Here is a 23,378-nt window from a genome sequence, read left to right as displayed (position 1 = left end):
ATTAAGTTGTGGTTAAAACATTATTTAATACTTTCCCCTGAGTCAGTCTGGGCTGCACCAGGAGAGGAAATGCCTAGAGCTTGACTGAGGGAACTGCTAATTTCTTTGCAGGCCCAAGAGGGAGAGGAGGAGGACCCTGTGGGTCCAACAAGGCAGAAACTGCATATGCAAATTTCTCTTTTACGAGATATCATAAAGACACGGTTTGTCAAGCATTTATTAAGTTGTGGTTAAAACATTATTTAATACTTTCCCCTGAGTCAGTCTGGGCTGCACCAGGAGAGGAAATGCCTAGAGCTTGACTGAGGGAACTGCTAATTTCTTTGCAGGCCCAAGACAGGGAGGAGGAGGAGGAGAAGTTGGGTTTATACCCCGCCCTTCCCTCGGAGTCTCAGAGCAGCTTACAGTCTCCTTCCCTTCCTCTACCCACACCAGACACCCTGTGAGGTCAATGGGGCTGACAGAGCTCTGAGAGAACTGCTCTTGAGAAAATAGCTCTGAGAGGGCTGTGACTGACCCAAGGTCACCCAGCTGGCTGCAAGTGAAGGACTGGAGAATTAAACCCAGTCCTCCAGATTAGAATCCGCCGCATCAAGAGCAGTTGCAGGAGCCACTGAAGAGCACACAGAGGAAGAAGCAGCCCTGAAGTTCTTTAAATGAACATTTTGGACTCGTCGTTTTCTTTGTGTTGCTGGGTACCAGTTGTTAGGACTTGCCTTTGTTCAGAGTGCCCTTTCTGAAGGGTGTTGAAAGATCCCGTCTCTGCAATTGTTGCTGTATTCATAGCCATTATGATTCAGCTTTACCTGTGGTTGGGTTGATGACAAATGTTACCTTGAAAACTATAACACCTTGAATGGTTTTCTTTTTGAAGCAATTTCATCAATCCTGCCAAGCCACAAGGGTGCCGTTATTTATTGACTCGAATCCCTCCCCACCAACTCTCCAGGTGGAAAAGATAATTTAGGAGAGAGATCTATGTAGCCAGGGTTCGGCTGGGTTACATGAACAAAACCTGAGGGTTCAGTTCCTAATTCTTTGTAACTAACACTTGCCGACATGCTAGAGTCTTCCAGTACTTAACACAGGGAACTGTATTTTCCTGCCCCTTTTCATTCACTGTGGTAAATTAGTAAAGGTGCATGAAACTACACTTGTCAGAATCAATGCTCCTGCCTCTGAGCATGCTGGGAAGGCTTCCTGGCAGACTGAGGAACTAAAACAGCTCTTGGCTTCAGTAGGATGGCCACATTGGGTGTTCGCTTATGTGACTCAATGTAACCGCGGTCTGGAGTTTCAGTCACAAGCTCCATAGGAGGTTATGAATTGACATGCACTGGCTTATGGTATGGTTCAATATGACATTAGGCTGGAGCTTCAGGCACAAGCTCCATAGACACGATGTTATTGTAATCCAGGCTGTTGGATTGGTCCCTGTTGTGAGACAGACCAATCCAGGGGGACCCTGTTCTGGCGGGAACGAACCTCAGTGGTCCCATGCCTGCAATGGGGGTGTATTGTGTTCTTACCCTGTAATGCTACAAGTATGCCTGAGCTTAAGACAAGGCTCTATAGAAGCCTGGTATTCTAAAGTGCGTGTTCTGATTGGCTGCTTTGCACAGTGGACCAATCAGAGCGTAGGAATAGTTCTGGAGGAAACAACACCCATTGGTCGTTATGTACACATTATGATTGGTTGTCATCTGTTTTGGGGGGGTGGCTTTGCCCGTTCAAATCGTATATGAGTCAGCCCTGTTCTATGTAGTTTGGTCTTGTGTTGTTATGAGCTGAATAAAATGAAATCACTTGTTCAAGAAGCTGCCTCGATCTCAGTTCATAATATTGGGTATGTCAGCTTTGAATCTATCAGCACCTTAAAGACCAACAGGAGTTCCAGGATATAAGCTTCCAAGCATCAAAACTCCTTTCATCAGATGAAAGACGCATCTGGATCCCTGGAAATCTTCTTGGTCTAAGGTGCTACTGGATTCAGTTCTAGCTCTTGGCTTAACTCTGGTTAGTGTAGTTATTCCATTTGGTCAAATTTATTCAGAGGAATTAAAAAAAACCAGACTTCCCAAAGTGCAGAACAGTTTCCTTTTACAACATATTAAGTCTGTGAAAGTATGCAAAAGGGGGTGAGGAGGCAAAAGAATACACTAGAAAGCTGGCTCTGAGGCAAAATTCACAGAATCCATTAATCAGCCGCAGCAAGCAGAGAATATTTTCCTTGTTTTTTTAAATATATGAGCATAGGCAGAATTGGGGAGTGGGTGTTTGTTAGGTTCAATGCTTCAGTTAATAGCCTGGAGATTTCTGAACAGGGTGGGGTTAGTCTTCATATTACAAATTCTTCTCTATCTTCAACCAAGAAATTTAGTGCAGGGTCAGTGTCCTCCACCCATCTCCCCCACCCCACCCCCAACCCCTCTCTCGTACACGCACTGGTTTCAGACAGTCTTTTTCATTTTTAAAAACACTTGGTGAACATTTATTTGCCTCCGTTGGGGAAATGTTTATACTTTGCAGAAGTCAGCTGTCATGATCAGATATCAGATTTGCGTATATGCCATTAAATGCCAACAATGCCCTTCGGTTCTCTATATAGGGCTGTAGTGATCTGGGCTGTACCACCAGAGGCCTACTAGGCCCAGGGAGCCTGGGTAGCAGTAGGTGAGGCTGGGCCTACAACTCCCAGAAGCCCTTGAGAGGTTTTGGAGCCAAAATTGACCAATAGGAAAAGAGGAGGGCTTGGAATAAAAGATCTGGAGCAGCAGGAAAAGCTGTTCTTCTTCCCAGAGGGCAGAGCCAGAAGGAAGGCTGTTGCAGGGAAGCAACCCTCATCCTGAGGGAAGGGTGAGTAGTCTAAGGCCACTGCAGACAGTGAGCTAGGGACAATATATTTAGACGCATAAGGGCATTTGATTTCTTTTCTTTTCATCCACTTACTGTTATTATTCTGCACCTTTTGTTTGACCTCCTATAAAATAAACCTTTTCCTTGTTGTACTCTGCCTGGTCCTCACGCCTATTATTCGGCCAAAAGGGAGGTCTGAAGGTCTTGGGAGGGTGCTCTGGGCCTTCTCAAGGGATTTTAAATCCAGAGTGGTGGCAGCATCAGGTGACACCCCACCTGAGCCATGACAAGGGCAAACAGGTCAAACCATATGCCAAAGGATAAATTGATACAAATCTGACATCAAGAATCACAAGACTAGCTTCCGGTTTATGGCAACACGCAGGCAGACACATCTCCCGGACGTCCCGGGGATGTAAACTGCACACCAGCGTGTGGGAGGGGATCCGATGGGTCGTGACCCCCCCGGAGCCTTGGTAAAAGGCTCCCAGCCTGGGGGCTTTTGAGGGGTGACCTCTTCGATGGCCGAAAGCTGGAGAATTGAGGCACCCCTCTGCCCTGAAGGTCCTGCCACTGAGTGACCGCATGGTACGAGTGCTGCTGACTGGGTCAAGCATTGGAGATTGGGCAAAATAAATGAAGACCAGCGAGGCCGAATGGCCAACAATGAACTTTGAGTCAGGTTGAAGCAAACATGACGATATAAAAAGAAGCTGCCTCCCACCAAAGAGCAATGGGAAAGCGAGTGGGGGAGGGATTCCTCCCAAACGCATAGACAAAACACAGAAGGAAAGAGGGGGGAGCAGAAAAATAAGTGATTAAAACTGTTTTAAGAGACTTACCAGAGCGCAGAAAAGTGTTTGGGCGAATATCAGAAACTTTAGCAACTTCCTTGAAAATTAAACAAATCCAAAAAGATGCCGGGAAGAAACCGGAGAAAGAGAAGCAGTTGAAAACGAAAGTAGGGGCCAGTCCTCGAATGGAGGAGGTCACTGAGCTCTCAAAACTTTTGGCTGACTCCCTGCGCCCCCTGCTGGATGAGATCACTGGCACTAAACAACAACTGTCAGTAGTAGGGCAGAGTGTGGTAGAGCAGCAGATTCAACTGACGCAAGCCTTAAAAGCAACAGAGCAAATGGGGGAGAAGGTGAAGGAAATGGACGTCACTACTAAAAAAGTTAAGAAAAAGGTGCAAAAGCTGGAAATGAAGCAAGTTACAGAAGAGTCAAAGCTTTTACAGCTACCAATGGATAAAGCAAATTTGGTCCTACGTTTTTAAGGGGTCCAGGAAAATGTAGGAGAGAATCTGAAGCAACGGCTGAGTGAAAAAAGGAAAAGATTGACTCTGTTTTTAAAGCACGTGAATTTCTGCGGACACAGCTTGGGGAACCAGAAGAGGGCAAAGAGGAGGAAAAAGAAAGCAAATCTGAAGGCGAGTTGGGCTCGGGGTCTTCGGACGAGGACTCCCCTTTGGAAAAGGGGGCGGCTGCCCCCAAAAGCCCTTATAAACTGAGGATTAGAAAATATAAGAATAAATAAGGGCTGAAGGACTCTGATTTGTGCCTGAAAAAATGTTGAAATAACTTGGGGATGCTCTGGGAATTTCTTTAAACAGTTAAAGGGATGGTTAAACGATAATTAATCTAGCATAACCGACTATGTTCATTGTATTATTAGTAGCTTTTTGAAAATAGCATGGTGTTAAGCTGACGTATGATCTCATACTCTTGGGTTTTTAGTTAGTTTTGGGTCTTTTTTCTTTATTCCCTAGATGTAGTACCCTTTCCTATATTTTCTGTTGTAGTTTTGTAGTTTGAAAAAACCCCAATAAAAGCCTCCCCCTAGGGGGATGGGGGAAAAAAGAATCACAAGACTGAGATACCTCTAGGACAGGTATGTCCAACAGGTAGATCGTGGAGGGGTCAGAGGTAGATCACCAGCCCCACTTAGTCTCCTGGTTTGCTGGACAGGTGTTTGGGGTTTTTTTATGATTCTTTGGTGGTAAAAAATGTTTGCAGTTCTTTCTGGATCTTTGTCTCTCTGTCTTGTTTTTGCTTATTTTGCTTACCAGTAAATGACAGAAGGTGCATTATAAATTGGGGGGGGGCGTGGCTAACCCACTTTAGTGGGTTAAAATCTAATTTGAAACTTTATTTTCATGGTGGTAGATCACCGGCACTTTTGGCCAGAAAAAACAGATCACTACCTGTTCGAAGTTCAGCCTTCCAGGACATTCAATGGGTGACCTCAACGTAGCTGTTTTATTGAAAAGGAACTTCAAGAACATACTAGCATGGGAAATTGCTGAGTTGCAAGTTATTATAACACTCGGAACAACTGAATCCCCAGGACTAAACAGGGATATTGGTTTCTTATCTCACTACATATGCTAACCTCATTCAGTCCTTAGATCTGTAGTCTCGCCAGTCCCCTAGAAAGGCTGCACATCCTCTATATTTTATTTCTTATTTTGAATAGTAGATTAGAATAGTTAGATTGTAACATAATGTATAGTAGAATGTAATTTGGAATGGTAGAGTGGAATGTATTTCTCTGGTCTGGGGACAGAGGAGATAATTCTACACAGCTAATTGCCCCACTTCAAAGAAGAAGACGCTGTAAGGTCGCCTCCATGCTTGAATGGAGACAGATGGAGAGTAATGGAAGGATCTCAGTTAATTATTCTCAGCATTCCACAATTAAGGATACATCTGTCCATCAATCTCCAGTTTTGACATATTTATTTTCTTCGCTATCTTCTCCCCCAGAATTAAACCCACACAAGTGCTAGCCATATAAACTAAGCTTGTTACTCCTGTCTGTTCTTTGAATCTGTTAAACGTCTTCATTATGCTGTATTCTAATTTACGGCTCACCCTCTACTTATATGTATGGACTGGTAACTTGCATTTCATTGTATCTGAAGACGTGTGCATGCACATGAAAGCTTATACCTTGAATAAAACTCTTTTGGTTGTAAAAGTGCCACTGGACTCAAACTACACCTAAGAAAGTGACCTCAAGTTCACAGAAATGTATGCTGGAACAGAAACTTGTTAGTCTTTCAGGTGCCACTGGACTTCTGCTTGTTTTCCCTGCAACAGACTACCATGGCTACCCCTCTGGAAACAAATAAATAAAATTATTTAAAACGTTTATAACCCTCCTTTCTCCTGAGAGCCCCAGAATCCAAGGCCAGTGACAACAATGCAAAACAGATCAATAGTGCACTGTCAGATGCTGGGAGCTAAGCAGGGTCAGCCACAGTCAGTTCTTGGATGGGAGACTACCAAGGAAGATGTAAAGGTAAAGGTTCCCTTGCTCGAAAGCCAGTCGAATCCGACTCTAGGGTTGCGGTGCTCATCTCCGTTTCAAAGCCGAAGAGCCAGCACTGTCCGAAGACTTTTCCGTGGTCATGTGGCCGGCATGACTAAACACCAAGGCGCACGGAATGCTGTTACCTTCCCACCGAAGTGGTACCTATTTATCTACTTGCAATGTCTTGCTTTCGAACTGCTAGGTTGGCAGGAGCTGGAACTAGAGACGGGAGCTCACTCCGTCATGCGGCACACTCGGGTCTCGAACTGCTGAACTACCGACCTTCCACAGCCTGCAGTTCAGCGTCTTAACCACTTGAGCCACCACAGCTCCAACTTACGTAGCAGGGTGCTCTTGGTTTATTAATCATCATGATCATTTTATTATGGTCAGAGACCCATTAAACAGCATACAGAATCAAAAGAAAAAGCATTACAGAGAAGAGACATCATAAGGAACATTGAGGAGGTGCTTACGCTTTGTAAGTGCAATAAAGAAAAATTTAGCAACATTCCTTGATATTACAGTGGATTTGTCCTCCAATAGATGTTTCAGCAAAAGTTCCTCAGAGTGGATTACTAATTGTTCTTGGTGCCTGAATGACCTTATTATAGGTGTAATTAAGAGGGCTCTTTCTTCTGCATAATAGGAGCAATGGAATAATATATGAGAAAGGGTCTCAATTGACTCGGAGGGGCATGAGCAAAATCTCAAATGCTTAGGAATGCGTTGAAATCTTTTTTTTTTTAAATAACAATTTTTATTAAGTCAACAACAAATTTATAAAACACAAATGAATACCACAAAATAATAAGCAACAACCAGTTGGTTTACATTGCAAGTTAATCCTTCACATATGATGAAATACTTCTACATATTTGGAAGGTACTTTGGGTGCGTCAGAGTTAAACACAAATTCTAAGAAAGGAAACCATTTCTTGAGGTGTGGGGAGCAGTGTACCGAGGTATTTCTTGAGGATACCACCTCGGACAGTTTATCCATTATATAATACTCCCATATTTTCAGGCGCCATGCAGATAGAGTTAGTTTATTGGTTGATTTCCAGGTGCTTGCGATTATTACTTTGGCTGCTGTCAGCATGACTGAAATGAGATGTTGACTATGTGAGGGGATATGTGGCGTGTTCCACAGATCAAGAAGAATCAGTTCGGGTTGTAATGGAATCAGGTGACCTGTAATGTCCCTGATGGAGAGAACAACTTTAGACCAAAACCTCTGTACAATGGCGCATTTCCACCAGCAGTGGATAAATGATCCTATTTCCCCACAAGACCGCCAGCAAAGAGGGGAGAATGCTTTGGATAGCATATGAAATTTTAAGGGGGTATGATGCCACCTGGTCAAAATTTTATAGCTTTGGTGCTGTATATTTAGGGATTTGGATTGCAACGATGGGGAAGACCAAATGTCATCCCAGTCTGCCGGTGATAGGTTGGTTTCACAATCCTTTTGCCAGGCCTTTTGGTAGTTAAGTGGATTCCGTAATTCGGTTTGAAGTAATGTATTGTAGACTATTGAAATATATTTTGGGAATGAGCCTTGGTCTAGTTTCAACAGACTTTCAAACGAAGTAAGTGGTCTACTTAAATTTGAGTTTTTCGTAAGCGAGTTAATGAGGTGTTTGATCTGTGTATATTCAAACCACGGTAGTGGAACATCGCATTTAATGTCCAAAGAGTGTTTGTCCATAATCATGTTCTTTGTTGTTATTGCATGGTAAGTATTCAGACGATGTTGTTTCCATTTAGCAAAAGAGTTGGGGTGTTGACCTGGGGGAAACCAGGACACGTTTGTAAACGTTGTCATGGGTGAAGGGTAAGGTGCTAAGAATTTGTTCCATTTATTCCAGGTGTTCATGAGAGCTGAGAGGAAAAGATTGTGGTGCTTCTTTGGCGATCTGTTTTGGCGAGACTCCCAGATCTGTGACCGGAATGGAACTTTGGTAAGGTAGGTTTCCTCGATAACTTTCCAATCTGCATGGAATGATGAGCTATGGAACTTGAGTAGTCCAAGGAGTATTGACGCTGCATGGTAAAGCGATAAATCTGGGAAGGATAAGCCCCCTGTTTTGCGGGATCTTCGAAGAACATCGAAGGAAACCCTGTGGCATTTCGAGTTCCAGATGTATTTAGTAGCTAAGGATTTCCATTGATTGAAGGTTTCCTTTGGAATCTCCATGGGAATTGTTCTGAAAAGAAAAAGGAATTTGGGTAAGATAAACGTCTTTACAATTTGTATACGTTCAATCCAGGAGGAGAGAGAAGTTGATTTGTGAAGTTGGGAATCTGTAAAAAGTTTCTTTAGAGGTTGAAAGTTGAATTTGAAAAGATCTGATAATCGAAGAGGAATGTCGATTCCAAGGTAACGCCAACATTTAGTTACCCATGTGTATACAAAGTTAGACTTAATGAAGTTTTGTTCTTCCAGAGTCAATTTTATAGGGTACAATAGTGACTTAGTGTGGTTGATCTTAAGGCCAGCAATAGTACCGAATGAAGTGAGTAGTTCTGTTACTGCGTGCAGAGATTGTTCCGGCCGGGTGAGATAAATAACCATATCGTCGGCAAAGAGACTTAATTTGATTTGATGTGTACCAACTGGAATGCCTTGGATAATCGGATGAGACCGGATAGCTTGCGCCAGCGGTTCTATGGCACAGGCAAATAGTATAGGTGATAGTGGGCATCCCTGGCGAGTACCACGTGAGAGTTGAAACGAAGGTGATGAGGAGCCATTTATGCCGAGATATGCCGATGGAGATTTATAAAGATTAGTTATTATGTTCATAAACTTGGGACCGAAGCCCATGTCAGTTAAGACGTTTCGTAGGTAAGTTGGTTCGACCGTATCGAAAGCCTTTTCGATATCTAGTGAGAGTAGAAGTGAAGAGTGGATATTAGTATAGCGGCAGTGATGTATCAAGTCAATAGTTTTCTGAGTGTTGTCCGCGATATCCCTTCCCGGGATAAAGCCTGATTGATCGGGATGGATTATGTTGCCAATGAAGTTGTTTAGTCTCGCTACCATGGTGGCTGTGAAAATTTTGTAGTCCGTGTTTAATAACGATATGGGTCTATATGACCCGGGGTTTGTAAGGTCACGATCTTTCTTCGGTAGGAGAATGATTTTCGCCTGGTTCCATGAGGGTGGAATCTGGGTTCCTTCCATTATTGCATTGCAGGTCGTGGCCAGATGAGGTGCCAGTGTAGAATTGAATTTTTTGTAGAATTCTGCTGTGTATCCATCGCAGCCTGGGGATTTGTTGGTTTGCAAAGACTTGATGGTGTTCTCAATTTCAAATGGAGTGATGGGGCTTTCCATTAATTCTCTTTCTTGAGGCGAAGCTTTTTGGAGAAGGGGGTGATCCTGAAGAAAAGCGCGGATCGCGTCTGGCTTTGGTTGTGACGAGGTGTAGAGCTTTTGATAGAATTTGTGGAAGGTAGCTATGATTTCTTTTGTAGTGTAACGAAGAACTTTAGTATCGTCCCGAATGGAAAGTATGCAATTACTGGCTTTTTTCTTTTTGAGTTTCCAGGCCAGAAGTTTTACTGAATGAGGGCCTTTGTGCCAATATTTTTGCTTGAGGAAGAGAAGATTTTTTTGTATTTGCGAGACTTCAAGTGATTCCAGTTTTTTCCTTTCAGCAAGCAGTTTTTTGTATGTTTTTTTGCGTCCGTATTTTTGGTGTTCTTCCTCCAGTGCTTTAATATTGTGTAGTATTTCTGTTTTAATTTGGTTTTTTTGTTTTTTACAGGCAGTGGCTATGGCTATCAATTGTCCTCTGGTGACCCCCTTGAATGCCTCCCAGACCGTATGTTGAGGAACTCCGCATTCACTGTTAAACTGAAAATATTCTTGGATGTTTTTGTCTATTTCCTCCGTGATTGAGGGCATCAATAAAAGGTTATTGTTGAGTCTCCATGAGGTGTCTCTTATATTGTCTTCTTCTCCTCGCATGTTGCCTTCGACCCATGAGTGATCTGACCATATTCTGGGGCCAATGTCCGTTGACTCAAAATGGGAGGAGAGGGGGGTTGATGATAAAATGTAATCAATTCTAGAGAATGTGCGATGTTTTGACGAGAAGAAAGTAAAGTTGCGTTCCTGAGGATGGTGAAGACGCCATACATCACAAAGGTCGAATTTATCAAGTAAAGTTTGGAATTTCGATGGGGTATGAAGCGTAACTTTGGGGTGGGAGGTGCCGGTATGTGATCTATCTGCCATTGGGTCAATGGGCAAATTAAAGTCCCCTCCTATGATGTGGGGTCCTTCACTGAAAGCCTCTAGTGTGGTGAGGGTGTCTTTAATAAAATCCAGTTGCCCCACATTTGGAGCGTAAATAGACGAAAGTGAGATGAGATTGGAGTTAAGGGTTCCCTCTAGCATAATGAAGCGGCCATCTGGATTCGTTTTAATTTTTTTCAAGGAGAACCTGATATTTTTGCCAATTAGGATCGCTACCCCGCGAGCCTTGGACGAACCTGGGGCTAAGTATTGAGCTGAGAACTGGTTGGAGTTGAATACTCTATTTTGCTTTCTATTTAAGTGAGTCTCCTGTAAAAATATGATATCTGGTTTTTGCGATGTCAAGGCCGTCAGTACTCTTTTCCTCTTGATAGGGTTGTTTAATCCGTTACAGTTGAGAGAAATAAATTTTATCTCATTCTGCTTAGCCATAAGTGAGGTGTGACGATGATGGACATATGCCGATCCAATTCATATAAGTTGGTTTGGTGGTGACTGAGTAGGAGTTGAAAGGGAACTTGCAATTAATTGGATTGATTAAGAGGTGCCAGTTTTGGATCAATGAAACATGTAAATTCATTAAGGGGCATAAAAAACCTGTGGGGAAATATTGTGAAAGGACGGAATAATTGGCAATTGATGGGGCCACGAAGAATGGTTTCCTTTCTTTTAAGGTCTTTGTTGAAAAGGTAAAAATTGCATATGTCATGGAGACAATAAATTGATTTAGCCTACTACACACTAGTAAAGACAGAAAGTAGCAAAAAGGATTAACTATATACAAAGATATATCAAATGCACATTTAGAGCTTGATATCCTTTCAATCTCAGCAAATGAGGTGGTATTCATAAAAAAAACTAACATTAGAGCATTTCTAATAATTAACCAGAAAGGGCAGTGATGTTGCAGTGCAAAGTCATAAGTTCTACAGACCCTTACAGGCGGTGAAGAAGCAGACATTTTCGTGAACAGTTGAAAAACCAACAGTAAAAAACTAAACAACAACCTGTAGAAACAAGAACTGTGCAGAGCATTCTCAGATGCCCCGCAAACCCTTTTAATCAGGGGAGAGGCAGATAATTCCAAAATAAACATTTGAACAGAATTAACCTTGAAATTACCTACTGTATTAGAAGCTAGAACTCTTAACAGCTCCCCCCTCTCTCTGTAGAAATTTTGTGAGTAGATTTGAAAATACTAAGCAATTAGCCGTGACAAAACAACAGGTAACAATGGTATTTAAGCATACCTAGCTATATGAAATTGTAGGCATTAAAGATAGTTTTGCAAATTTAAAAGGAAAATAGAGCCTTGATGAACTTGCGAAGGCTTGGATAGTCCTGCTGCGCATATGACCCCAGTCTGGTATGCAGGCTTCCAGCTTGCTGATCGTACGATCTCTGGGATGGGGTGCTTTGGTTAAAGTCCGGTTGGTGAATTCTGTGTGAAGATGCAAGGTGTAGCCATTGATAACACTATACACGCAGGGCTCCTGATAAAAAAAAAATTGAAGAGATGGTGACTTAGAAGATTTATGCATGAAGCTTTCGGCAAGTCAATAAAATGGCTGATTCAGGTGGCATTGGTCTTTCGGCGCGGTTTTCTCCAACGGTTCTGCAGCTTGTCCGACGTATCACTCGCGGCTTCTTTGTGCTTTCCCGTTGACTGACGCAGATTCAGCAGGGTGAGGACATGAATTCCTTCTTCCAGATCAGTTACAATGTGTGTGGTGCCCTCATGAGTTACCGAAAGCTTATAAAATGCCAACCATTTGTATTTAATTCCAGCCGCGATGAGGGCTGACGTAATCGGCTTCAGGGCTTTTCGTTTGAGAAGAGTTTCCGGCGAGAGGTCTGGCAGTACGGAGATTTTCTTGTCTTTAAAAGTTAATGAGCCTTTCGCACGGGCTACTGCCAGGATTTTATTTTTTGTACGTAGATCGGGAAATCTCGCTATTATATCTCTCGGCCATGACTTGAGTTGCTCTTTAATTTGGCCCGCTCTATACGCCCAATCTATCAGCGGCGCGACGCCATTTTCAAGTTCGAGTTCACGCGCCAGCCATGATGCTAAAAACGATTTTAATTCTTCTTGCCCTTCACTTTTCTCCGGCAACCCTCGAAATTTCAGATGACTAGCCCGAAATTGGTTTTCTAGGGTTATGATGTGGTCGGTAGCCCATTCTTCTCTTTTATAGAAATATTGGGAATCGTCTTGTAGGGCTAAGCCGACCTCTATCGCGGTTTCGGCTGTCTGTGAGACGCTTTTCAATTCGGTTTTAAATTCTGCAAGTTGAGCCGTAACGGGCTTTAACAATTCTATTAGTGTTCCTGTCATATTTTTTTCTAGCAATTGGAGTGATGCATGGAACTGTCGTCATCCTGAACAGGGGAGCCGGTCGCCATTTTCTGTTCCTTATCCGTCTTAGAGGGCGTTTGGCTTGACGCAGGCGGGCTGCGCGGAACGGGGGACGATGAAATAATTTTTTTAACGGGTTTCTGCGACTTACTATGAAGTCGGGGAGCTCGTCCTATACCTTTTGTGGAATTCGCTGCGATTGTAGTCGGCTAAAATTGCTTGATTGGAGAGGGGTTTGGCGGAGCTCAGAGAAGATTTGTAAAGAGGCGAGAGTACAGCATGGGATGTTTGTAGCTCAATATCTCTGAGTTGGTAAACGATAGTTTTTGCCCTAGCGTAGCCACTTTCCAGAAGTTGGTTCGGGTCCAATCCTAATGTTCTCAATTTGTGAATGGCTCTAGTGGACCACTGAGGGTAAGGAGATGCGGCCAATAAAAGAGGAAATAACCCAACGGGGAAAAGGTGGACTTTAAGCCAAAAGCAGAGAGAATGCAACCAGATATTCAATTCGACTGTACTGAGACCAGCTTCTTGTCTCAACATGACATTAGAGGTACATCTTGGCGTATTAAATAAAGATCTCAGAAATTTTGATTGGACCAGTTCTAGCGCCTGAAGGTTTGTAAATCGCAAAATTTGTGTCCCATATCTCATTTGGGCTAAAACTTTAGCAGAGAATAGTTTCAAGGCAGCTGGAATAAAGTGTGCACCATCCTTCCTAAAGAATCTTAGTATAGCAGATGCGGTTCTTTCCGCAGAAACAGCCACTGATTTGATGTGAGCTGCATGGTTACTATTGTATGCAAATGTAACCCCCAAATATTTAAAAAACTTTACCAGCTCAACATCATTCCCATTTATTTTCCAGATGTATTTTTTTTGCCTCTGATTAAAGCACATTATTTTAGTTTTAGAGAAGTTAATTGATAACAGATTTTCCTGGCAGTGGCTGGAAAAGGATGCTAGTGCTCGCTTTAGACCTATTCTGGTCAAAGATAAAAGGATTGTGTCATCTGCGTACATAAGAACTGGTACTTTATATTCAGAATTGAGTTTGGGGGCGTGAACATCAATGATACGCAAATCAGATATGAGAGAGTTCACATAGAAATTAAACAAAAATGGGGCTAACGGACAGCCCTGTCTAACACCCCTCCTCGATTGAATAGGTTTAGATAGTCTGTCATCCGAAGAGTATCTTATCTGCAGAGTGTTATTGCTATGGAGATTTATTATCAGATGAAGCAGCCTTTTGTCTATGGTGGTAGAATTCAATTTTGACCATAACAACACACGGTCTATTGAATCAAAAGCTGCCTTCATATCAACGAAGGCGGCAAAGAGGGTTCCTTTTTGATATTGTGTGTATTTATATATTAAATAGTCCAGCACCAGACAGTGATCTAAGGTTGAACGGCAATGGCTAAAACCCGCATAGCAGGGTGCTATTTTCAGCAAGCCATACACATAGAGATCACAGTCCCTAATAATTTACCCAAGTAACTTTGCGAATCATTTAGTCAGTGCAACTCTGCCTGCATAGAAAAGCCCTCTTGAATCTGTTAGTTTTAAAGAAGCCATTAGACTCTTTTGCTTTTTTTTGCTGCCACAATAACAGCGTGTGGGAATCAGGCAGAGCAAGATCTGTCCAAATGGCCACTTCCTCATCCCTTAAAAACCGGAGATGCCAGGGATTGAAATGGGAACTTTTTACTTCCAAAGCACTCTCTCTGCTCCTGAGCTACCATCTCTCCTGTGTATGTGAGTGCTGAAAGAGAAGATTCTTTTTCTTTTTTTGTATGAAAAGGAGGGATGCTTTAAGATAAACACGGAGAAACAATGAACTGTTGAGCTTAAAGCTAGCTGAGCATGGAGAATGAAAAGACGCAATTCGGAACTTTGAAGTGGTTGCCAGAAAAGGTAAACCAACAAAACACAGACTCTTTGCTGGCTGAAGTGTCTGCAGAACCTATGGACATGTACCTTGGGTCTAGCACAACGTGCACCATTTTCCTGATTGAAATCACAGTCTCCACCTGGCTCCTAATTAATCTTGCTGGGGGGAAAGGCAAACCCAATACTGGTACTTGTCTCTCCCCCTTCCCCACATGGAGCTATCAGTAGCTTGGGAGTGAGCAGATGAAAAACAAGTCAGGAAAACAGCACTGATAAAGGGCTAAGCACCTCTTCGCCCATCACTACTGCCTGAAGTCAAATCTCCCCTCCCCAGATGCTTAAAAAAAAAAACTTTCGAAAATATGGCAGGATATTCCTGTATTTATGCAGTTCTACCCTTATTTACAAATTGGTAATCATTTGCTTTAGGAACATAAGAGTTTTGCATACCAGACCAAGGCTCACCGAGTCCAACACTCTCATCCCAACAGAAGCCACCCAAATCTATTACATTTTTATCCACCCCTTCCTCCATGGAATTCAGGACGTAGTTTGTAGTTCTCCTCTGGTCCATTTTATCCTCACAACAACTCTGTAAAGTAGCTTAAAGCTGGCAAAGAGTGGCTGGCCCAAGATCACCCCCTGCAAGTTTCCTGGTGGAGCACAAAATCGAACCTGGTCTCCCAGGTCCTAGACCCTAGCTCCAATACTGCACGGGCTCTCAGATGCCATCAGGAGATCACAGGCATGAAGAGGACAACCCTCTCCTGTTGTCTGTCCAGCTGACAAAGATATATGACTTCTATATATACAAGTTCCATTTGGCTACTGTATCTAATAGACTTGTTTATCTGCTTCATTTATTCCCCACCATCCTCCCCAATGGGGACCCAAAGCAGCTTACATCATTCTACTCTCCTTCATTTTATCCTCACAACAACCCTATAAGGTAGATCAGAGTGTGTGAGTGGCCCAAAGTCATCCAGCCAGCTTCCATGGCAGAGTGGGGATCCGAACCTGGGTCTCCCAGATCCTAGCCCAGCACTCTGGCCACTACACCACACTGACTTAGCCTCCACAAACTCATCTAATTATTTCTGAACCCATCTATGTCAGCAGCCACTGCCAGATCTTGCAGTAGCAAATCCTTAGTAAGTATGTCGAGGAAGAAAATTGGTTGTCACTTTGATACGGCCAGTACTGCTTGGAAGCAAAGACACTTTATCGACAATGCAAAAACCAGCAAGATAAAAAGGAGGGGGGAAAGAGGCACACAAACCTTTGCCCCACTGGCATACAAACCATCGAAGGTTCCAGATTCCATTCCGGTATCGTGTAACTTACCTCTTATGTGCTTGTTCTGCATATCACAAACCACTGCTTAATGGGGGACTAATTGCTTTGGAATGTTATTTCATGACAAAGAGATGGTGCTTTGAATTCTAAAACAGCACGAGAAAACAAATCAAATCTCTTCCCCACCCCCCCCCAGTATAGAATTACCTTTCATTATAAGTGGATCTCATGATGGCATGCAAGGATAACATCCCCCTTGACAGGGCTGGTTAATCTGAAAATGACATCATGCTCATTGCAAAAGGAGGCAGGTGTTCACTTGCACGAGCTCTACGTTCCAAGAAGCTGAGCACGCCTCTACTCAGGTGTCCACCTCAACAGGTGTCCATTTGAACGGGCAAGGAACACCTTAAACCCATTGGGCAGGTCATTACATCTGTAAGTCTGAACACTGCAAGGAATCACCGTCTGATTTCTAGCTAGCGAGAGATGGCAATGTTAGGCAAAGTGCATACTGGCAGAGTGGAACTGGGTTTGCCGCTCTGGAAAGAAAGTTCACAGTGTGCTCCTCTTTCATCATAGTCAACTAATGGGAGTCCTTTATTTTCAGGAACTTCATTCAGGATAGGACAGGGTTAGCCTTCCAAACTTAACTGGCTAAACTAGGGTGGATGGAGATACAGGAGAGCCCGTCTTGCTATCGTGGTGGTAAGACGGAGAAGAGAGAGGAAGATTTCCTGAGAGTGTTTCAGAGGACAGCCATACTGGTCTGCAGAATAAGAGCTAGACTGAAATCCAGCAGCCCCTTAGAGACCAGCAAGATTTTCAGGGTAGAAGCTTTCAAGAGTCATAGCTGATGAAGGGAGCTTTGACTCTTGAAAACTCATACCGCGCCCCCAATCTTGTTGGTCTTATTTATTTATTTATTTATTATTCACATTTCTATCCCGCCCTCCCCGGAGGCTCAGGGCGGCTTACAGGGCATATTGCCGAATAAAACAGTAAAACAATACAAAATATTAAATTACAACCCCATTAAAACAGATTTTGGTGCTCCTCTCAGTTAATTTCCAATCTCCAAATTACAGTTTCTAAAAACAAGATGGCTGTCCCCTAACCGTCCCATTCTCACCCATAGTGCAGCGATTATGGGGCCTAGATGTGCGTGCCCCCATCCTGATGACCATATAAGGGGGATAGATGGTAAACTAGTGCGATGGTAGTACACTAGTGGTGGCGGCTCCTATTCAAAAGCCTGGTGGAAGAGCTCCATCTTGCAGGCCCTGCAGAACTGTGCTAGGTCCCGCAGAGCCCTGACCTCCTCTGGGAGCTCGTTCCACCAGATAGGAGCCGCCACCGAGAACGCCCTATTCCTGGTCATGGTGAGTCTAATAGAACGGGGGCCTGGAACATCCAGTAGATGTTGGTTCCCCGACCGTAGTGCCCTTGGGGGAACATGTGGGGCAAGGCGGTCCCTTAGGCTGGTTCTAAGGTGCTACTGGACTGGTAGGCTGGTTTCTAAGGTGCTACTGGACTTGAATCTGGCTCTTCTCCCTGAGAGTAGCAGCCTACGCATCAAAAGGACAGCACCAGAGCAGTGAAAAGGAAGGATACACAGGGCCCTTACTTATCTATCTCTCTGTCCCCTGGAAGTGGCATCATTGCGTTGTTGACATCGGAGGGGTGATGCTCTGGTTTTTGGGCAAACTCTATGGTTTTGAAGGCAAAAAACCATAGAGTTTTGCCCAAAAACTAAAGTGTCACCCCTGACTTCGGCGACACAATGATGTCACACACACACACACCCCCGGGTGATGCCATTGTGCCCAGCATGCAAAGCTCACACGGCAGAAGATCCCGGGAAGGACCTGGTAGTCCCTCTCTGGCTAAAAGATAGGACCTGACAACCTTAAATTTTTATTTATTATTTATTTATTTACTGAATTTTTACCCACCCTCCCACCATTATAACCAGGATCCCCCGCAGTGGGGGCTGGCTCTTATTGCAACAGCAGCCCAGATTGTGGTGCTTTATTCTCCCCATAGACGTCAATGGCAGTCATGCCCCTTTAACAGAAGAAAGTAAAAAGGTGTGCCAAAAGCAGCGGGGGCAAAACTTTCTCCTGTCCGTGGGAACTTAAGCGTCTGGGATGAGGGTCAGCCTAGCTCTAGCATCTTCTAGGGAGAAGGGGTCCCCATTCCTTTTGAGCCAGTGGGCACCATTAGAATTCTGACATAGCCCAATGGGCGCAGCCACAAAACGGCTACCAAAAATGAGTGCCACAGAAGGTACAGCCAGCCACAAAGCAGCTGTTGCAGGCTGCCGCTTACCTTCAGTCATACAATAAAGATCTTTGTGCTGTGGTGGAAGCTGCTGCCAAAGGAACATCTACACAGCCAATCAGAAGCCTTGCAGGGCAAAAGCCTCACCTGGCCCTGCCAACTTTCTAAAAACACTTGGTGGGTGCTATGTTGGGGACCCCTGTTCTAGGGTTCTGTTCTTTGACCAAAGAACCTTGGAAACTTTACAAAGGAATCTTGGAAGTCACATATTCCATGGTATTAAGCAAAGGATTTCCCCAACCTGCTACTTAACACAGAGTTCTTATTATGTAGAACTGTGCTGAATTTTCACCCATAAAAATATTTGGAGACGAAAAGAGAGTTGGGAGATATGGAACCCTCCCTACAATGTGGCTGTTTGTAGCCACCGTATTCTGTTTCTCTGCTGATTTTTAAGAAAATGAGTGGTAAAAATACACTTGCTAGAACAGTAACTCCTCCAGATTTCATATACATTACAATACAGATACTGTATTCTGTAATACAGTTAACACCCCAGACATCCCATAAACTCTGACCTGCTTCTGGAGATATGGTATCCGTTGTTGGGCTGGCAGGTCTCCACGTACCTACATCTTTCACCTTAGATTTACCTGTAGTGTCCTTCCTTTTCTCGATATCTTTAACTGCAAAGGTAGATAATACAGACAGATTTTTACAAACAAAGGACAGATCACCTCTTTAACAATAAAACGTCCTTGTTTACAAAATTAAGCCCGGTACATGACATTTGCATGTTTTGCTTGATAAAACAGTTTGCTTTACATCTCAGCCACCCACCCATTTATTTTACATAGTCATAGTTGTCATCATCGCAGTCGTAGTAAAGAAAAGGACTGAAATCTACAAAGTTTCTGCTGATAAGGCCAGGTCAACAAGGATCTCAGTTCGTATTGTACAGGACACGGCTACACATTGCCAGAGATCTAGAGCTACCACATAGTAAAAAAGTGCAACATAAAAATAAGCAGGAGTCCAGCTCAGCTGTGGCAAGGGAAGAACAGAGGGTTGCCAGACCCCCCGTGGAGGCGGGAGTCCCCCATCATCAGGCCTCACCACCCCACCATTGATCAGCTGGCCAGCGGGAGGGACTTACCTGGAAAAAGAGCGAAGCCCAGTCAATGTTGCAGTGATGTGTCTATGTCACTTCCGACGTGACCCGGAAGCGATGTAATCATGTCAGTGATGTTGAGGCGATGGACTGGTATTTTCGGCAAAAACTCTATGGCAGAAGCCAAATTTACCCTGGAGTTTTTCCTCGAATACCAGAGTGTTGCCACAACATCACTGCATGATGACCTCACTTATGGGTCACAGCGGAAGTGATGTAGACACAACAACCCTGCAGCAGTGGCTCGGCCTCCCTCCCACTCCCTGTAAGTCCCCCCATCCCCTGCTGGTTGCCAGGAGGGACCTAGCAACCCTAGAGGAACAGGGGTTTCTGCTTCCACACACACGGTCAAAATGGCCACGGCAGGGAGTTATTTGCAGAAATGTGGACCTGCACGTGGAGTATCCCAAGCACTGTTTTTTAAATGACATTCCTCGCAGCTGCTATGTGGCTGCAAGAAAGCAAGTTCGGTCTGGGGAACCCTGGTCTGGACTCACCCAAAAAAGTATCAGGAAGTTTGGCCCTTAAGATCCGTAAACTGTGCAAAATCTCAGTTAATTTTTAATGTATCATGCTACCACAATTCAGGAATGCACAAGAACTAATGCTTAAACCCCATTAAAGTAAAAATGGATGTCATGGATAGATAACTGTACCCAGAACCAGATGCAGATTCAAAGCTGAGAACACACTGGTGCTGGAAAAAACATTAAGTTGCTGGAGTAATAAAAGCATTGCTTCTTATCTCTACCTTTCTAGCCTGCCCGGATGCTTACAGGGCAATCCTATGTAGAGTTACTTCCAGGGCTATTTTTGGGCAGGAACGCACAGGAACGGAGTTCCGGCTGGCTCCTGAGTTGGCCACGCCCAGCAGGAACTCATTAGCATAATAGGCCACACCGAACAGCAGAAACTCATTAGGACTGGCTACATTAGGGGTGTGTGGCCTAACATGCAAAGGCGCTCCTGCTACAAAAAAAGCCCCTGGGTTTTGACAACAAACAAGGTAAACAGAATAACAAGCAAAAGGTGGGTGTGGCTGGATAACCACACTTCTGGTAACATGTGGGTGCGGCCTAATGTGCCAATGAGCTGTGCTGTCAGGGGCGTGGCCCAATACGCTAATGAGTTCCTGCTGTTGGGTGTGGCCTATTATGCTAATGAGTTCCTGCTGGGCTTTTTCTACAAAAAGAGCCCTGGATCTACACCCACTGATATCGATGGGGTTAGAGAGGAATAACTGCGTAGAATCACACTGTAAGGCCTCTGGACAGATAAAAATCTACAGGGACAGAAAGGGCAAAAAACGGAACCTTAACACTAAAATTCAGAACCTAACAAAGCTTAGTAAAATGTGAAGAAGAGGGCCAATATTAAAAACTAAATGTAAAAGATATATAGAAAAAGCTACATGTATTTATTAAGTACAAATTTAAAATATATATAAGGGCCCATGTATATGTTTTAAATTTGTACTTAATAAATACATGTAGCTTTTTCTATATATCTTTTACATTTAGTTTTTAATATTGGCCCTCTTTTTCACATTTTACTAACCTTCGTCAGAGAAAAATCTACAACATATATTTAAAATGTTCTATTCAAAGCAGGTTAAAGCAAATGTATTTATTTATTCATTTATTGCATTTGTATCCCGCCCTCCCCGCGAACAGGCTCAGGGCGGCTTACATTGATGGGTACAGTGTACCGAGTCCACAGAAAACATTTTAAACATTTTAAAAACAAGCATGCAATTAAAGTGCTCACACAATTAAAGTACACACAGTCCTCTGACACCTTAATATCATTTGTCCTTTTTGCTTAAAACAGTGTAAAGCAACTATTCTTTCGGAATGTACAACAACAGCAAAAGAATCAATTCAGAATCTGCAGAACTGAAGACTGCGAGTAGAAACTAAACGTTTAAGCAGCCCATTACATAAAAGCTGCTTACATTTATAAAGCTGGCACACCAGTAGGGCTCCCAAGTGGGGGCGGGGGGCGGGTAAACCTCCGCTTTGGAGGCCCGATTTCTGACGCCACAGAATCAGGCCCCGGGGGGAGCCCCACCCCTGCGTGCGCGTCACCAGGAAGTGACGTGGGCACGCCGGGCACGCTGGGGGCGGGGCCACGGCCATACAAGGGAAAACTCTATGTTTTTCCCTTGTATGGCTGTGGCCCCGTCCCCAGCGTGCCTGGCGTCCTCACATCACTTCCAGGTGATGTGCGTGCGGCATGCGCGCGCTTTGCACGTGCACACACAAGATGCCGGCCGGGAGCCCCCCGCTCCCAGCGAAGATACACTTGGCAATCCTACACACCAGGGAGAAATAACCCTGTCACCCTTCATGTGCTTCATTTCCACATGCAGAAAAAATTGAAGAAGCATTTAAATATGGAATTCTCTGCCTGGAGTCTTGAAACGTCCAGTTGCATGAGATTATTCAAAACCTTTAAGTCATTCTGACAGTAGAGCCCCCTAAACAGCTTAATGCTGGCCACAAAACCCAAATGAGAAGGTCTCTTATCACAGCCCAATGAGACTCAGTCTTCAGAAGAGTCTCAGGGATATCAAAATATTCATATTAAACATTTGTGTTGAATATGCCTCAAACACCCTGACTTGGATAGCCCAGGCTAGCCCGATCTCATTAGATACTGGAAACGAAGTAGGGTCAGCCCTGGTTAGTACTTGGATGGGAGACCACCAAGGAATTCCAGGGTCGCTACTAGGCTTGCCAAGTCCCCCCGGGGGCCAGGGAAAACCCCGCCCCAGAGGCCCGTTCCCCGCCGCTGACGGTTCGGGCCCCGGGGGAAACCCCATCCCCAAAGAACACGACATGCATGTCACCCGGAAGTGACGCGACCACGCCGGGCATGCTGGGGGCGGGGCCACGGTCATCCGAGGGAAAACTCTATGGTTTCCCCTCAGATGGTCATGGCCCCACCCCCAGCGTGCCTGGCGTGGTCGCGTCACCTCCGGGTGCCGTGGATGCAACGCACGCTTCGCGCGCACTCCGGGAGCAACCCAGGAGTCCCCCACTCCAGATGTAGGTAGGACTTGGCAACCCTAGTCGCTACAGAGAGGCAGGCAATTGCAAACCACCTCTGAATGACTCTTGCCTTGAAAACCCTGCAGGGTTGCCATGAATGGGCTTTATTTATGAGTCTTTATGACCCACTCTTCATTAACAGAGGGTTGACTCAAGAAGACACATTTGAGTTGCTTGGTCACAGAAGTTGCAGTGAGATAATGTAATCCTTGAGATGCCTTGGCCCGAAACCATTAAGGGCTTTCTAGATCATATCCATCATCTTGAATCTTAACCCAATTGCTCGAGAGTGCCAAAGACAACCCTGGAACAAAGACAATCCTGGGACTCTCCCCAATTTATAATGACGAATAACGGTTCTTGACATTTTGGGGAGGTTTTCTTTTTACAGCGTTCCCATTATCTGTTCTTCGTTAAGACTAAAAATGTCGGGCCCCTCCAGTCTCTTCATCTGTCTCTTGGATTCTAAACTATTTGTCATTTTTGTCTGAATCCTCTCCAATCTAGTCTCCCTAAAATGAGGCAAATTAAGAGCAATATTCCAAATGATAGTACAGCAATACCGTTTGAGTCTAATGGGTTCATTCAAAGCCTTCTGGTTTGTGGAAGCTGGGTAGGGGAGAGATTTTTTTTTTTAATCATAGTAAAAAGGAAACCATATTCCGCTGATGCTCCGGCTTCAGCCCTGCTAGTGACTGACAGTGCCATCCTAACCAGAGTTCTAAGCTCACTGACTTCAATGGATTTAGACGGTGCAACTCTGCTTAGGGCTACACTGCAGGTCAGCCATCAAACTTCCCCTTTTGCATATGGGTTTCATCCAGAGATCATTTCGGGGGGGATCGCGGGGGATCGCAGTTCCCCCGGGTGAGGTAC

The 23,378-nt window shown here is 44.2% G+C and overlaps 1 protein-coding gene across 1 annotated transcript in view; it reads right to left on the bottom strand.

Annotated features, from left to right (window-relative positions):
- Window positions 1–23,378, bottom strand: part of COL14A1 (collagen, type XIV, alpha 1) — a 193,140-nt gene that overhangs the window by 162,366 nt on the left and 7,396 nt on the right. Inside the window, exon 4 of the mRNA XM_015412024.1 lies at window positions 18,857–18,964. Coding sequence (XP_015267510.1) covers window positions 18,857–18,964 — 108 coding nt within the window. The remainder of the gene's footprint in view (window positions 1–18,856; window positions 18,965–23,378) is intronic.

Source organism: Gekko japonicus, unplaced genomic scaffold, assembly GCF_001447785.1.
Source record: "Gekko japonicus isolate JY-2015 unplaced genomic scaffold, Gekko_japonicus_V1.1 scaffold906, whole genome shotgun sequence".
NCBI classification, from domain to species: domain Eukaryota; kingdom Metazoa; phylum Chordata; class Lepidosauria; order Squamata; family Gekkonidae; genus Gekko; species Gekko japonicus.
The sequence above is the reverse complement of the archived record's forward strand: the minus strand, read 5'-3'. Positions and strand labels throughout refer to the sequence as shown.